Source organism: Rattus norvegicus, chromosome 14, assembly GCF_036323735.1.
Source record: "Rattus norvegicus strain BN/NHsdMcwi chromosome 14, GRCr8, whole genome shotgun sequence".
Taxonomy (NCBI): Eukaryota; Metazoa; Chordata; class Mammalia; order Rodentia; family Muridae; genus Rattus; species Rattus norvegicus.
Genome location: NC_086032.1, coordinates 13222159 through 13239566, shown reverse-complemented (window position 1 = coordinate 13239566; position 17408 = coordinate 13222159). Strand labels below are relative to the sequence as shown.

General features: G+C 43.6%; 1 protein-coding gene across 2 annotated transcripts in view; it reads left to right on the top strand.

Moving 5' to 3' along the window:
• Fras1 (Fraser extracellular matrix complex subunit 1) overlaps positions 1-17408 on the top strand; it is a 411526-nt gene that overhangs the window by 267329 nt on the left and 126789 nt on the right. For both annotated transcript variants that reach the window (XM_039091669.2, NM_001415086.1), the window contains 6 exon segments: positions 2394-2534; positions 3156-3296; positions 4536-4676; positions 7486-7756; positions 12096-12180; positions 15454-15780. In XM_039091669.2, coding sequence (XP_038947597.1) covers positions 2394-2534; positions 3156-3296; positions 4536-4676; positions 7486-7756; positions 12096-12180; positions 15454-15780 — 1106 coding nt within the window.

Genomic DNA, 17408 nt, shown 5'->3' with positions numbered 1-17408 from the left:
GCTTTTCCTGAACTGCGTGAGGATTCCTTTATTCAGGGATGTGTTTTTGCTCTAGTCGCCCATCTCAGGGAAACACCTTCATCAGATGCCTTCTGCGTTCTGGGGTACAGCAATCAAGATATATGCGTGCACCTATGCATCCACTGGACAAATTATTTCAGTTACTTCAAATTGCTCGATAGTGTATCTCACATTGGGAAACATGCCAGAGGTAGCGAGTGGAAAATAAACCCTTCTGTTGTATTTCCTTGCTCTACCTAATAGTCTGTTGTGCTGAGGTTTTCATTACCTCTTTTTGCACTTGAGATTTTTCTGTTTCTTTTGAAAATTTCAGAAATTGGTTTATTATCAGTAGAGCGCAACTGTAGGTTGAACTGCATAGCTCTCGTCTTTGTTTTACTACAGTCCCTACTGTCCTCTCTATACGGGGCTCTTCTGGAGATGTCCATTACGTCCCCGTTGCCTCCCCGGGCCAGGGAGCATTTGCAAGTTTCATTTGCTTGACTTAATGAAGTCAGGAGTTACCTCTGAATTCTTTATCTCTACTGAGCATCCTCAAGTGGGTGAAAACACCAAACATTGTTTCCTGGTCCACAGTGACTAGAATTCCTGTGGCAGAGCTCAGCATGGGAAAAACGGAGTCTGATTGTTTTCCTTGCCTCCTCTTAGGCTAGCATCTCTCCATGTTGCATTCTAGCACTCTGGTTCTGTTGGAGGAGGGCCAGCTTAGAAGCAGAGGTTAAATGTCTGTCAAGTAAACTCTGGAAGTCCTCAGCCTCTGCAAAATTACACAGTTTCCATGCCAAGAAATCCTACATGGTGGTCAGCTTAGGCGGTCTTCCATGGTCATAACCACAGGAGCTTTTCTGTTCCTTTCTTTTTAACCAGGGATTGTCAGTGGTGAAGAAGAACAAATTTCTCCCAGGTCCTCCATGTTATAAATGATTTCATGACTGTGCTGGTTTTCAAGGCTCTGTTTTCAGTCATTTTCCCCTCAGGATGGATTCAACCAAATAAGTGAAATAGATTAATGCTATAAACCTTCAGAGCATGTGTACTAACTTGCACATGTACCTGCTGCCTAAGGACTTAGCAATACTCCGTGAAGGAAGAGAAAAGATGAGTTGTCCCAGCTTTCTAGCTGGGTAGGAAAATGGACGTGAGTGGAAATAAGTTCTCTAAGTCCCTCTACAGACCTCTACTGAGCTGTTACTTTATACCGGGCATTGTACTTAGTTACTGTGATTTAAGCCAGGGATTTGCAGATCCTAAGTGCATGCTTACCACTGAGTTCTCCAGACTCTGTGGCAATTTTTTACATTCATTGTTTCCTTTTGTCTTTCCAGTGGACAGGAAATGGGTACCTAGTGTATATTTTATGAGGCCTCTAGAGGTTTAGGAAAAGGTAGGAAAATGGAGAGGAAAAGCAGCCAAATGATGATGTAAAAGACTTGCCCAACTTCAAAACTCATGTACTTCACCAGGCCATGACTTATCATCCAGGTACATACCTCCCCTCCTCCCACAAAAGACCACCTAGAACACTGCCTCTCACACACCACACGAGCTCTCTAATTGGATCAGTGTTTTCTGGGACATCAAAACCACCAACTACAAACATGATCATGTTTATAACAGCAATACCACCAGGGAGGGCAGGAGCTTGCTTCCCTGGGCCCCAGCTCCCAAGACTCCCAACTCAATGGATCCGATGCTGAGCCTGATGAATATGTATTAACAAGCCTCTGTGTCTCACTTTTATATTCGCCCCATGCAATGAACTGTGTCCTTATAGATGCTTGTTGAACAGAGAAACACCCAAACTAGTTTGTTCTTCCCTAAATGAGGTCTTCCATTGTCCAGTAATCCCCTTCTTTCTGGAGAGTTCCTTTATACACAGTTTGTTCTTTCTGCCATGCTGTCCCCATTAGGTTTTTAATGAGCCTGGTGTCCAGGCAGCAGCAGCATTCTTAGCTATGTCTCTGATGTCTCTGAGTATTTGGAGGGGGTTAGGGTTAGGTCTGTGGGGCAAGCGTTTTCCCTAGGATAGGTTAAGCATAAAGAACTAGGGTGGCAGGAGGCTGAAGTACTCAGGTGCCGGTGGAATAATGCCAGGTTGATCCGGCTCTTCAGAAGCCCTGTTGACAAGCAGGCTCTGCACAGGCTTGGACTGCTCTTTGTGCATGCCTGTGTCTGACATAATTAGGAAATGCTAAACCTCCAGAAGCATTTAAAGGCCTACAAGCCAGGGCCTCGTTACAGCCCGCTTATCTGACATCTCTTGTGCTGTCCTTACTTTACCTCTCACAGCCACAGACAGTGGCCTCCTAATGGTTTGCTGAGACCGATGGAGGACTGAATGGAAGGTGTTGTAATGTGGGCTTTCTTTCTAGAGTGTGATTGGAGTTGCAACGCCTGTACCGGGCCTCTCCGAACAGACTGCCTGCAATGCATGGACGGCTATGTCCTCCAGGATGGTGTGTGCGTGGAGCAGTGTTCACCACAGCACTACCGGGACTCCGGCTCCTGTAAGCGTAAGTGTCAGCCTCTGGCTTTTAAGGGGCCCATGGCAAGTTTTTCTTCTGGCTTTTCTACACCTCCTGGTTTCTTTCCTCGGGGATGTCTCTATTTTTGGTGACAGGTTCCTCTTCCTTTTCCCATGCCCTAGTAGAACACACGCTAAAAATCTGCTATCAGAATGGCAACCATAGAGTTGAATGGCCACACAAACATTTGTATGAACCATTAATTTTAGAGTTTCTTAAACATTTAACAATCCCGTTCTCAATACGTGAGCTTTGTATACCTAGGGATTTGAACACTGGAAGGACTGATAATTAATTACAGTAAAAATAAATGCATGCCATTATTTTTGTGTTTGTCTAGCATTTTCCATAATCGGATCCAAACTCCCTGGGATGAGTTGGGGACAGTATTTTTACTTCTGAGATGTATGGTTCGTAAAGGTAGAGAGGCTGGCCCCAGGTCCTCCACTGAGAGTTGCAGCTAACGCAACCAGGAGCGGGACTCCCTCACTCTTGCTGACAAGCTTTGCCTGGTGTAGGGTCCCATTGCTCCATGACTTTTGCCATAAGTGCCCAGAGCCCACTTGGAAAACTACATGGACTCTCGTTGATCTGACATTTGTCTTTCAGGCTGTGACAGCCACTGTCTCCAGTGCCAGGGCCCCCACGAGTGCACACGCTGCGAAGGGCCATTTCTTCTCTTCAGAGCCCAGTGTGTTCAGGAATGTGCAAAAGGATACTTTGCAGACCACGCCGAACACAAATGCACAGGTAAGCTGGGTCTTGGCTGAGTGCTTTGGGAAGAGCTGGGGGCAGCCAGCAAGTCGTCTGCACTGATTCTCGGGTAACCAAGACCATCCGACATAGAAGCAGAATAAAAGTCAACAAGCTTGGCCTAAGGCATCGATTGCTTCCCATGTACATATGCCAAATGCTGGTTAAGTAGAATACAGGAAGCCAGACCAATAATTCTCTTGTACGAATCAATATTGTTCCTAAAGGTCTTTGTAGAAACCAAGCCAGCATTTTATGGAATGCCAAGCTTATATCGAATGACTGTGAGGTACCCATTAAAAGTGGGTCAGCTATATTGGTATGGAGAAAGAACGTTCAGCATGTAGACTAAATTGCTCATGACCCCAGTATTGATATCATATCCATAAGGAATAGGATTTGGGCAATCAGTTAGTGAGAAATACTGGCGCTTTGACTACTAGACTGAAGTTAAGCCCAAAGCCTTAACCTCCTTGTCAATGGGATCATCTCAGAAAAATTCCTACGGGCTCTCACTTCTATTGAAACCTGTTGTCAGGTGCATTCACTAGAAATAATACTTGACGTTGAATAATAATGCCATCAAGAAGCACAGGTTACTCTGGTCTTTTCTCACTGCTTTGGGGGAAAACTCGTTGAGTTACGTTTCTCTACATTGTCTTCACCTCTAGTATCTCATTTAATGTTCACAATGGCTTGGTAAAACATGGTAGACAGAGAGAATCCTGTTCTGTAAGGCAATGCATTGAGCCCTAGATCTCTGATTCTAGTCTAAAGTCCTAACACTGTACCACATAGCCCTACCATAATAAATCCCAGCTAAGGAAGCAGGACAAGTAGGCACAAAGCACTCTGTCTTTCAAAGGCACTTCAGGGTCACAGTTGGTAAGGGGCAGAGAAGGAAAGGTAACCCAGAAGAGCCTGTGCTTTTAGTCTCTCTAAACACCATCTCTCACAAGTCAGTAGGCCCTTTGGAACATTCATCCGTGTGCGGTGTTCTTTAGATGATGATGTGTGAGTTGAGGTGTGGATCTCACTATTCCATTTCCTCCTCCTCGGGGGAAATCAGCTCCCTACAAATATCAGCAAGGAAACTAAATTTTCTGTTGTTACAGTGAGGCAAGTTTTATCCATTGCTGGCATTTAGTTCTTCTGGTTACGGTATCTCTACTTCCCGCTGTAGTCCTACCAGGAGATGTACTTGGCTGTGCCTTATTTGTGTCTTCTTTCCAACAGCCTGCCCTCAGGGATGCTTGCAGTGCAGCCACAAAGATCGGTGCCACTTATGCGACCACGGTTTCTTCCTGAAGAGTGGCTTCTGCATGCCCACCTGTGTCCCTGGTTTCTCTGGCCACTCATCTAATGAAACCTGCACTGGTAAGCTCATCCCTGCTGGAAGCCTGGTGATGTTACCAGTCATACCTCTCTGCAGACAGGTGCGTCTCCAGATACGGTTAACATCCGTTACGTGAAACTCAGCTTTCCATTTGTGCAGAGACCCCTGATGCTACACGAGGCACTGTTTGTAGAACATAGGCAATTAGGAAGATCCAACTCCTGATTTCTTTGATCTTAGGATGAAAACAGAAGGGCTCTGTCCCTTAAAAGTCATAACTATCAGATAAGAAATTTGATGTAAACTTGCGTGCATTCTTGAACGGCAGCCACAGTTTAGAAAATCATGTACATATAACTTGTCTAATGCATGGATTGTCTTCATGTAAACTCGTATAGCTAGTTCTGCCCAGGTGCCGTAGTGCATCTTTTATACACAAAGTGGAGAGGGGTTCTAAATGAATAGTGTGGGAAGGCTGGTCCATTAACTGCAGGTGTTTGAGGTGCACTGACTGGAAGGTGTTTGTAAGGAACTCTTTCTCCCAACACAGAACAGACATCTCCCTTTAAAAAGCAAAGAGAAGTGAATTTAAGTTTAACCCTTGTCCGTTTCTTTTTGGATAGGTAAGGCTTATGAGTTGCACCATGACTGAGAGCTCCCGGGGTTTTGTATGACTTTGGTATTTTGTTTTTATTTCTTGACAGTACCAGGGATTGAAGCTAGGGCTTCCCACATGGTAGGCAAGTATTCCACCCTTGAGCCCCAGCCCCAGCACTAAGATGGGGCTTTTGTTTTTCATGCTGACAGCTTAATACATAGTCTGTCTCCAAATCTTTGATCTCTAAAGAGAGTAAAACTTTCAAAGAAAAAGAAAAATAGCCCATCTCTGGCGTCCTTTATTTGGATTCTTCTTGGGAATTGTAAGTGCTTGTGAGTCAGCTTACGGCTCTTGCGATAATGCACACGTCAACTTAGGAAACAGATTTCACTTTCATTAGGACGATTTTATGTAGGAGTCACCACCAGGAAACTCGGCATCCTCAAGTTGTCCTCTGACCTAGTTGTAGAAGGGCACGGTGACAGACCAAGACCTTGTTAAACTACATCGCAGGAGAAAGGATCGATTCTACATCACCATTCCCAAGTCATCAGATGTTCAACATGGGCAGAGATGAGCAAACTTTTATGACCACGGTGTATGGACTTCCCATGAATTCTGAGCCATTGCCCTGTGGATTAACGGGTACTCTTCTAGGGATAAAACCAGACACCTGCCTCTTTGCTCACTCTAACTGCATGTGATATGATGCTCGTGTCAGGAAAAGACTGTGCTTTTCAAACCTGCCAGCTCATTAGCGTTACCTGGGTGTCTATAAAATTAAGGAGACCCAACTCAGAGCATCTAATTCGGGATCTTTAGCAGTGGAGCCCAAGCATCCCTGTTACTTTAAAAGATCCCTAAATGAATCCTTATTTGGGTTACTAAGATATAAAATATACAAAAATTCCATCCTTTTAAATTATATTATAGTGATCCTTTTAAAAAGTATATTCAAAAAGTCATGTAACAGTCACCAACACCTAATTCCAGGACATTTTCAACAGCCTGAAAAGAAACTTCACAACCTTTAGCAGTGCCTGTTCATTTCCCTGTCACTCCAGCCTCTGGCAATCACTAATTTACTTTCTGTCTTTGCAGATGTGCCTACACCAGACATCTCCCATCAATAGAGCCACCCAGTATAAATGCTTTCATGTCTGGCTTCCATGTCTGCCTCTAATGTCAAGGTGTATCCGTGTTAGAGCCTGCCCTCGTCCGGGCTTCCCTTTTCATCTTTATGGATATTATGACTGCATTTTATGGTTACATCACGCTGTTTGGATCGGTTTACTTCTTCACCTCCATGTTTGTTTGTTTTCAAAACTGAATGTTGAGCCCGTATATGTCAGGCGGGCCCTCTGCCACTGAGCCACAGGCCCAGCCTTTGTTTATGTTTTTTAGCAGCTGTTTTCTTTTTTTGTCTCCGTAACTATGAGGTACCAGAGGCAAGTCTTTGCGTAGGCCTATTGTAATTCTCCATGGCATCAACAGCAGCATTGCTGGGCCACATGCAAACTATATTTTATTTGAGGAACTGGCCGACTATATTTCCTAACGAATGCCCTATTTTACATGATTCGCAACAATCAATATGGAGTCTAGTTTCTCCAACAATTATTATTATCTACTCTAACCGAGGTGAACTTTCCTTCATAACTAAAGTTTTGGTTTCCAACCTGGTGACGAATGCTGGATACTGTTTGTGTGCTTCTTGGGCTTCTGTGTGTAGAGCTCTTCAGAGAAAAACTTATTCAAATTCCAATACATTTTTAGTTCGCCCTTCATTGCTGAGATATAAGAGCTGAATATGTGTTCTCCCCCACTTCCCCTGCCGCCCCTGCCCCCAGCTCGAGCATTTGCAAACATTCTAGAAGTTGTCCTTTTATATTGGTGTTTTCAAGTACAAATGTTTTTAATTTTAATGATGTCAATTACATTGGGTTTTTTTTTCTTTCATCTTAAAACTATTTTGCCATACTTAAGAAATAATCGCTAGCTTATTCTTTGAACTCTATTCCAATATTGTCTTTCAACAAGTTTACAGTTGAACTCTTCTATCTAAGCTCTGGTTATCCTCACGGGCATCCAGCTGAGCCTCCTCAGGGTAGAAGGATGCTGGTTGCAGAATAGCCTACATCTCCTCTGGGTACCTCTGAATTAGCACTGAAGGCCTATCTCTTTAAAATAAATACATGGAGACCAATTAGTGACTATGACAAGTCTGACCTTTAGGTTCATACATTTTCTAGACAAAGTGTACACTCCAAGTCTTCATGTGAATGGCTCCTTGACCCTTGGAATCGGTTCAATGAAGCCACTGGACTTTTCTCTCCTGAACATCCAACACCAAGACGGCAGAGTGGAAGATCTCCTGTTCCACATTGTAAGCACGCCCACCAATGGTCAGCTCCTGCTCTCAAGAAATGGCAAAGAGGTCCAGCTGGAGAAGGCTGGCCACTTTAGCTGGAAAGATGTGAATGGGAAGAAAGTGCGCTTTGTGCACAGCAAAGAGAAGCTCAGGTGAGCCAGCCCTGTTGTCCCCTTCCAATTCCTTCTCAACCTGTCCCCTAACCCCCAACCTCTTTCTTAATAGCCATCCCTTCCCATCAGGGAAGATCGATACTCCACAAATCCTTCTGGTTGCCTGTCATCGTCCCCTGTAATTGCTTTGAGAATATGCTTCTGTTTGAGACATTTTCATTTTATCACATAATTATGGGTAATTCTCTGATGTGACAGGAAAATCCTGCACATAATTACCCAGGTTTTGGGCTCCACAGAAACAAAACTTATATAGAGCCCGATGCCTCCTCCATGTGAGCGCAATGCAAGAGACTGGCTTGTCGAGGTGTCCTTTGGCCGCTAGAATTTGAGAAGAAAACTTAGAGTCACACTTAGCTTTTTATTATCCACTTTATTAGATTACTTGTGTCTAATTTTTAAGTCTGATCCAGTTTTCCTCTGGTGCTACACACACTTCTGGCTGTCTTCCCTATCCTGGCTGATGTATGCCTCAGAATGTAATTGAACATTAACAAGAGCCCAAGCAAATATAGCATTGTAATTAGCAGAGTAAATCTACTAAACAGAAGCCATGGAATGGACCCCCAAAGATTTTCCTCCTGCATTCTCTGTCACCATGGTCTACTTAGTTGGCCCAGATAGCTCACCATAGACTGTGTGTGGACAAGAGATTGCAGCCAGTGAAACAGTGATAAGAACACAAATGAATATTTTCTACTGTCAACAGTAACATGGGCGTTCTTTCTGTTGCTTTGATTGACTGACTGGTTGGTTGGTTGATTGGTTGATTTGTTGGTTGGTTAGTTGGTTGGTTGGTTGGTTGGTTGGTTAGTTGGTTGGTTGGTTGGTTGGTTGGTTGGTTTGCTGGTTGATATTTAGCCTAAGGATACATAGGAAGAAAAATTGATGGCAGTTTCTCTATAATAGTTCAGAGCTGATGAGCTCAGTAATCTGCACTGGCCATATCATAGAAGCAAGAACAATTACTGCTCCTGTAAGCATTGTGTAAAGCACTCCATACGAACTGTGTAAATTATGTTACCATTCTACAGCCTTGACATGAGAATATGAGTAACAAGTACAGAGCTGCTACTCTAAGCCAACAATCTCACTAGACCACACCTTTAGCTACAATGATTTCTGCCTCTCGCATATTCTAGCAATAGCAAGCCTGTGCCTCTCCTCAAGGGGTGAAAACCGCTGTATAGCAAGCACACACTCCTGTGGTGTGTTTCATGCCATCCAGGCACTCCCCAAATCCTTCTTCACCACATGTGCTTAGTTTGGTTGAAAGTACATGAAGTATAGTTTTTATGTATCCATATCTCTTCCCAATCATAAAACTATGTACACACATGTGTACCACACTCACGAAGTTATACAGGCCCTGAGTCTACAGCCGTTTGCCATGAAATCATTTGTGGGAAAATGCATAGTTTTAGAGATAACTGAAGTTAACTCTCTTGTCTATTTAGCTTTTTCTACATGTTACCCAATTTCTTGCAGAATTAGCTTTGTACCCTTAAGTGGGATAAAACTCAGTAGTTTAGTAATTCTTGTAATATTCTTTCTTGGAATAAACATCCCATTTAATACTTTGGGTTTTTTATCTTTAAAAAAAACAAATAAATGAAATGATAAAAATTGTAAACAGAGATTTGAAGAGGCACATAAAAACATAAAATGAAACAAAAATGAAAGTCAATCTGACATACATGTGTGTGTCGTGATAATACTGACTGTGATTAAGATAAGGCTTCTTGAGAATGGCATTTCTTTTTTTTTTTTTGTTAGTGGTCTCACTGCATTTCAAATAATTACACAATTGTATATTCCATAAATATATGACAGGTTTCATAAACAGTAACTGAATGTTATCTCACTATATCTCAAGTAAGTACAAAATTGTCTATCCCATAAATACCTTACACATTTCATGAAATGGTAACTGAATATTAAATTCTTTTTTTTTATTAACTTGAGTATTTCTTATATACATTTCGAGTGTTATTCCCTTTCCCGGGCAAACATCCCCCTCCCCCCTCCCCTTCTTTATGGGTGTTCCCCTCCCAACCCTCCCCCCATTGCCGCCCTCCCCCCATAGACTAGTTCACTGGGGGTTCAGTCTTGGCAGGACCCAGGGCTTCCCCTTCCACTGGTGCTCTTACTAGGATATTCATTGCTACCTATGAGGTCAGAGTCCAGGGTCAGTCCATGTATAGTCTTTAGGTAGTGGCTTAGTCCCTGGAAGCTCTGGTTGCTTGGCATTGTTGTACATATGGGGTCTCGAGCCCCTTCAAGCTCTTCCAGTTCTTTCTCTGATTCCTTTAGCGGGGGTCCTGTTCTCAGTTCAGTGGTTTGCTGCTGGCATTCGCCTCTGTATTTGCTGTATTCTGGCTGTGTCTCTCAGGAGCGATCTACATCCGGCTCCTGTCGGTCTGCACTTCTTTGCTTCATCCATCTTGTCTAATTGGGTGGCTGTATATGTATGGGCCACATGTGGGGCAGGCTCTGAATGGGTGTTCCTTCAGTCTCTGTTTTAATCTTTGCCTCTCCCTTCCCTGCCGAGGGTATTCTTGTTCCCCTTTTAGAGAAGGCGTGAAGCAGAGAACGGCATTTCTTTGGGCTTAGAGTACTCTTGTGTAGTAAAAGACAATCTGTAACAGTAGCCAGAGCAACCGGGATACAGTCAGAGGTAGAGCACTCCTACTGGGACTTCAGCCACCAAAAGTTCTTTCCCTCCTTTTCAGACTGTTGATTCTACTAGTTGCATCCTCTTGAAGTTTAGAGGTGGGACTGGGGAGGTGCAGGATGGAAATGGGAATGAAAATGAAAGGAAGACCTTGGAAAATGAGCAAGAATGTCTCTAAGACTTGGTTCAAAGAGCTTGAATGAAATTCTATTTTAAAGTGTCTGTTCCGTGAGCATAAAGAAATGTATACAATGTTGTTATTGCAATCATAGCCAAGATAGAAAACAGTTCTGTCAACCCTACTCTGGTCTCCTTTAAAATCAATAGCAATTTCCTTCATCCCAGTTTCTGGCAACTGTGATCTGGTTTTTCACGTCCATAGTTTTACCCTTTCTAAAATGTCATGTGACTGGAAACACAGTCTGTGGTGTTTCCTTTCTGTAATTGCTTTCCAGCTCTGTCCTCATATTTGAGGTATAAGTACTTAGTTCCAAGAGGACATTTTAGAAAACCTTCAAGACAAGGGGCATCCAAATAGATCAGAATCTGAAATCTCTAACGTGTTGATCACAGATTTCACCAGTTCACTGTGAACTATGCTTGTTTGGTTATTAAAGACAACAATCTGCCTTCACTTCTAACTGGGTCTAAAGCTATTAGATGTCTGTGATAGGAAGTCAATCCACTGGGTCTCTTTGGTTACATTGTAGAAATTAGTTTTGAGTAAGCAAAATAGTAAGACTACCCTACCTCTCTACAGAGGTGGCTCAAACCTCAGTGTCATTAAGAGCAATTTCTCCAAAGTAATTCCAGGAGCTAGAACCAGGAAATGGTAGGAGACAACTTGTTCCGTGTCTTCCCTGGGTGTCATTCCCCTCTCACTACAGTTGGGCTTGCTCCACATTCTCAACATACTAGTAGATGACTACCCATAGTCAAATGACCAGACCTGGTAGGGGCAGGCCATGCCCAGTTTTTCTGAGGATCCAGACACCCCTTCTTAGTTGTATTCAGTGAATGGGTGGAAGGAGAGAGGAGGGAGTGAGAAATAGCTTTGTGCAGCCCAGTTCTTCAAAAGTTGTTGGAGCCAACTCACAAGAGTTTGGAAGACTATGGCAAGGGATTGCTGGTCTAAGGGTGCCACTAAAAGCCGGTGGAGCTGTAATAGATAAGATTCCTTTCTGTTCTTCAGTTTAAACACTATCTAGGCCTGACAAGTATTTTTTTTTCTGGTGTGTATGTGTCTGTGTGTATATTTGTCTGTGTGTGTCTGTTTGTGTGTGTGTGTGTGTATGTGTGTGTGTGTGTGTGTGTGAAAGAAAAGGCAGAGGAGTATGTGTGTGCATGATTTCAGTTACCTGTTATTATGACTTTCACGGTCAATTCTCTTCTACCATGAGACTTGAGGAACTAAGGATTAGATAACAATGGCTATTACCCGATGAGTCACCCAGCCATCCCCATGAACAGTATTTTTAACAGTTTCATCTTTAATACTTTCTATTTACAATGAAGATATTGTATTACTGTAATGATTTGTTCTAAAATTTTACATGAATAAAGCTTGAAAACATTGTAATCCTTTTCTTTCTAAAAACTAACATAGTGATCATGTTTTCTTTTCTCCCTTGGGGACTTCCTTAGGAAAGGCTACTTTTCCTTGAAAATTAGTGACCAGCAATTCTTCTCTGAGCCACAGCTGATCAACATACAAGCATTTTCAACACAGGTAATAAAAATGCCCAGCAGTGCACAAGTTTACGTGCCCTCTGGCCCTCATGAACCAATCCAGAGTCCCTCAGACTTCAACGGGAATGATTGAGCTTTGTTTTTTTTTTTTTTTTTTTTTTTTTTTTCCGGAGCTGGGGACCGAACCCAGGGCCTTGCGCTTCCTAGGTAAGCGCTCTACCACTGAGCTAAATCCCCAGCCCTGAGCTTTGTTAATCTTGTAGTTTTACTATGAAATGCTCTCTGATTAAGTTTGCGTTCTTAGGGTAGTATCATCGACAATAATAATTTCTCATGCATCTCTGCCCTGCGTGTATGTCACATGATGCTCAGTTGAACTGCCAATCCTGTGAAATAGTATCTCCAGTCTATAGATAAAAGAACTAAGGGGGGGTTGGGGATTTAGCTCAGCGGTAGAGCGCTTGCCTAGCAACCGCAAGGCCCTGGGTTCGATCCCCAGCTCCGAAAAAAAAAAAAAAAAAGAACTAAGGGAACAGAGTCTAGATAGTTTCTCTGGAGTAATCTAAGCTATTAAAAATTCCAAAGACCTGGCTTCACAGTCTGTGTTCTAAGCCCTTTCCTGTTGCTACCTTGCTGAACTCAGCTTGATATCAGACCTGCAAAATAACTTAAAACTGCTCTGGTTACTAATGTTTTCCTTGGTCGTAGGTAGTTTGCTTTCTCTCCTCTGTCCCCTCTCAGAGGTATAGTAGTTCTAGTACTGAGGAGGTTCTCTGAGGAATGTACTAAATTAAGTGTCATTGTGCGCATGAGCCAAACACAGATCCGAGGAAATCATTGCAGAAGCCAGGAAATTCAGGAAAACAGCCTATCACATTCATGTCTCCATAGAGATCCAGAATCGATACAGAGGTAGAAGCTCTGAGGACTGGACTGGAGGAAGAGAACAATGAAGTGTGCAAACAGAATAAGAACAAGTGTATACACTCACACACACACACACACACACACACACAGAAACAGGCACACACACAGGCACATGCATGTGCATGCACACACACACACAGGAACAGGCACACACACAGGCACATGCATGTGCATTCACACACACACACACACACACACACAAAACTATAGAATTCTCACTAGGCAAGCCTGTGCGACTAATCTAAGGGCACATTAATTTTACATATTTATCTCCATGCACTGAACAGCAAGAGGGTGGGAGATCATCTTCAGAAACAAGTTGCCCCAAACCCAAAACCTCATATCTTTAGTGCCAAAGCAAAACTGACCGCAGACATGGGGTAACCACGTGGGCATAAAGCAGTAGCAGTGGCAGCCAAATGACAGAGATACCTGCCTCAGCTCTTCTCAATGATACTGTCACATCAGAGGAAGCAGGTCGCTGTAGAGAGATTAGAGGCTGATCCCTAGTCAAGTGTATAAATCTTGTTTTAATTAAAGCTAACACCTGCGTCTGGAAACATGGGCCAGTACTGAGGGCTGGTAGCTTAGCTGTGCCTCAGTTCGTAAACCCAGAAGTTCTGTTCTGATCATCTTTGCTTGGTACAATACAGTTTGGTCAATGAAAGACCTGGGGTGGAAATTGGCAAACCTTTACTCTGAGATGGCGTATCCCCACAATTCCCTTGGTTCTGCTTGTTTCTCCACAGTCAAAGGAACAAAAAAGTAATAATTGCATATTTTGATTTTATTCATCATATGATATGCCTTTATCATTTTAACTTCATGAAGGTGGAATTCTGGAAAGAAGTTTAACTTATTTTCAATTATTTTAAGGATGTGCAATATTTTACTGTCCTGTTGACCTGGGGTTTTCTTATGTAAGTTTTCTGTTTATAGACTTTGCAGTTTTCTGTTTATAGACTTTGATATCACCCCTTTTTTAAAAAAAGATTTTATTTATTTATATAAGTGAGTACCCTGTCACTCTCTTCAGACACACCAGAAGAGAGCATCAGATTGTTGTGATGGTCTAGATGTTGCAGATGGTTGTGAGCCACCATGTGGTTGCTGGGAATTGAACTCAGGACCTCTAGAAGAACAATCAGTGCTCTTAACCACTGAGCCATCTCTCCAGCCCCTTGATATCACCCTCGATCCTTCGTGTTTCAGAATGTGAGGGTCTGTTCATTTCTCTATATGAACTCACACACAGTGTTAGAGTTGTCACCTGAGATTTTGACATTGTGTGATTTTTTTTTTAAGTGGCAGACCAGACACATATTACATTGATGGACAGTCGTGGCTTCCAGGAAGCTGGGAGTGGGGTGCTGTGTGGTTTTAAAAGCCATTTGGGTTGTAGAAGGCGGTGTTTCTGAAAAATCCTGGACAGATGAACTTCAAACATAAAATCTAAGATAATGTTTCCCTTGGCTTCTGGCCTGTTTGCTGATCTCTCTCTCTCTCTCTCTCTCTCTCTCTCTCTCTCTCTCTCTCTCTTTCTCTCTGCCTCTCTCTCCCTCGCTCCCTCCCTCCCTCCCCACCTCTGTTCTCTCCTCCTCCCCCCCACTATCACCCTTTCCCCATCCCTTCCTCTCTTCCCTCCCCCTGTGCCTGTGTGTGTGCCTGTGTTTCCTGCTGTGGTCATTAACTTTTATTTCTGTAAAAGAACATTTTCTCTGCTTACTAAGGTAATAGGAAAAAACCGACAATTCTTAAGAAAACATATTAACTTTTGTTGTGTTAGCAGCGTCATAACAATTAGGTAGGCGGTTGTCTTACCACACCAGGATCTCGAACCTTGTCTTGCTTTCTAAGTTGACTTGGGGTGGGGCTCTGTCAAAATAGGGATGAACTAGCTGGGAGACTATCACCAAGAGGGACTAGTAGAAACACGGATTCCAAGAGTGGGATTATGTCACTGAGTCAGCATGCTGCAATGTGGTCTAGAATCAAGTATTTACCTCCCAAATTACATGCCTCTTATTAGTCTTTCTTGCATTCAGACATCTGATTGGGTTTCGTGACACTGAGCTGGGTTCTCCTGCACGTGCGTGCAATCGAAGATGGCTAAGAAATTAGAAACTTAGAAGCAAATAGCACTTATAGATTGCATTTACTCAAGACTGGTTCTGAAGTGGCTTGAGAAACCTCTAGAATCCAGAGGCATGGAATTACCCCAGTCACTGTGGCCCGCCATACCTCTGACAAGTAATTTTACCATGGAATGTGTCGGCACTTCCGTAATCTTCCTGAAGGAGTTTAACCCCATTAGACACACTGCTGTTTTATCTGCTGCATGAACCTATTAAATGGCTCCTCTTTCCACTTCCCTTCAACTGCACAGGCCCCGTATGTGCTGAGAAATGAGGTTCTGCACATCAGCAAAGGAGAGCGGGCAGCCATCACCACCCAGCTGCTTGACATCCGGGACGATGACAACCCCCAGGATGTGGTCCTGAATGTCCTCGATCCTCCCCGTCATGGGCAATTGCTCCGAACGCCTCCAGCCCCTGCGGCCTCTGTTTATCAGTTCCATGTGGATGAACTCTCCAGGGGCCTCCTCCTCTATGCTCATGATGGCTCAGACAGCACATCTGATATTATAGTCTTTCAGGCCAATGACGGACACTCCTTCCAAAATATACTGTTTCGTGTGAAGAATGTGCCCAAGGTAGGAGTCATCCCTAGGGCAACAGTGTTCTTGTGTCTACCTGTGAAGGTTCACTTGTGGAACTATTTTGGTAATGCTCATAACGTTAGGTGTGATGAAGTACCCATTCATTTGTCCCAGCAAAGTATCTTATACACCAGGTCAGTATAGTCTGAGAGATCCACTGTTGCTCTGAAAGGTTCTCCATTGGCCTGCAGCCATGCAACCGTGTTGTCCCCTGCCTACTACGATCACGGGGACCAAAGTGTCTCTTTCTCTGTGTCCTTTCAAAACAGCTCATGAAACGAGATTCTCCCTGTCTAATTATCTGAATTAATAAAATGGAGTGAGTCCAAACCTTCTGTTAGCCAAGCTGAAAGAATGGGAAGAAACTGTCGAGAAACACAGGAGCTGTCCTGACAGACAGGCATACGCTTCCCATTCTGAGTCACCGGCATCCACCTCTGTACGTTGTGCCATGTCCATGAGGACCTGTAGTATTGGTCACTTAGCATTTACTTGGTGTTTCATCCTAACAATACCTGTGAAACCATGGGCTTTGTGTAGAATGGACCTTCGCTGGAATTTTTAAACGACTATAGAGCCATTCTATATAGTTTGGTCCATGTTCAGTAAAGGACGTTCTTGGACATTTGTCACGTCGGAAGGGATCCTGAGCTACCCTGTGCAGGAGCAGACACTCCTGCCAGCATTTCTCAAAGCTCGTTGTCATCCACTTGCCTCCAAGTCGCTTCTCCTCATGGTAGTAAACTTGGAAACAGTATTTTATTTTTTTGGCTTTTCGTTCTAAATATCACTATCCACAGGGATGTTATTAGTGCTTAGCTAAAGAGGGATTTTTCTGAGCATACTTTAAAATCACCTGCTGTTCTCCCACCAACAGCCACTCAAGGTAAGGTGCTGCCTTTTCCCGAATCTCGCTCGTTCTAATTTGTTCCTGCTGGAAGCCGTGGTGGAGGCAGGAGACAGGCGAAGTGTGTGAAGGCTAATTGTGCGGCAGAACTGGCAGATGACCACCAAGTGGCTAGTCCTAATTGTCACCCTCTCGTGGTCACCCGTGGGCGTGAGGTTCAGTTCTGGAGAGGTGGAGTCTAACAGATGCAGAAAGTTTTCTTTTCTTCCCTCTTGGTTCCTACCACAGTCTGCAGTGAGCTTCAGTGCTGTCTTTACCAGAGCCTTCCCTATCGATCCTCGGTTCCAGTCCGTGTGTGGAGCTCTACGCAGAGTATTGCACAATTTTATACGGGGTGGTGTAGGGTGTAAGGGCACTTCTAGGCCTTATACCTGTGCACCATGTATGTGCACCTGTGCATCATTCCTGAAGAGTGAGTTCGGGTGGCACCTTTTCTCCCACCACCTTCTCCTCCGCTGTCCCCTATAGCACCACCCTGGCTCCCTGCCTAGACGGTGACTTGTGACCGTGCTTCAGAACAGTGACACTCGTGTCCTGAGCCTTGGCACTGTCCGAATGCACTGATGATAAGTTTGTTTGTATTCATGATTACAGTATGCAAACGCCTACTACTTTTTATTTTAGGAATTCAAATAAATATTCCTTTGTATCCTTCCTCTGGGTCTTTTTATCCTGCTGTGAAGGAAGGTGAGAGTATTGGTTGTACGGCCTCGCT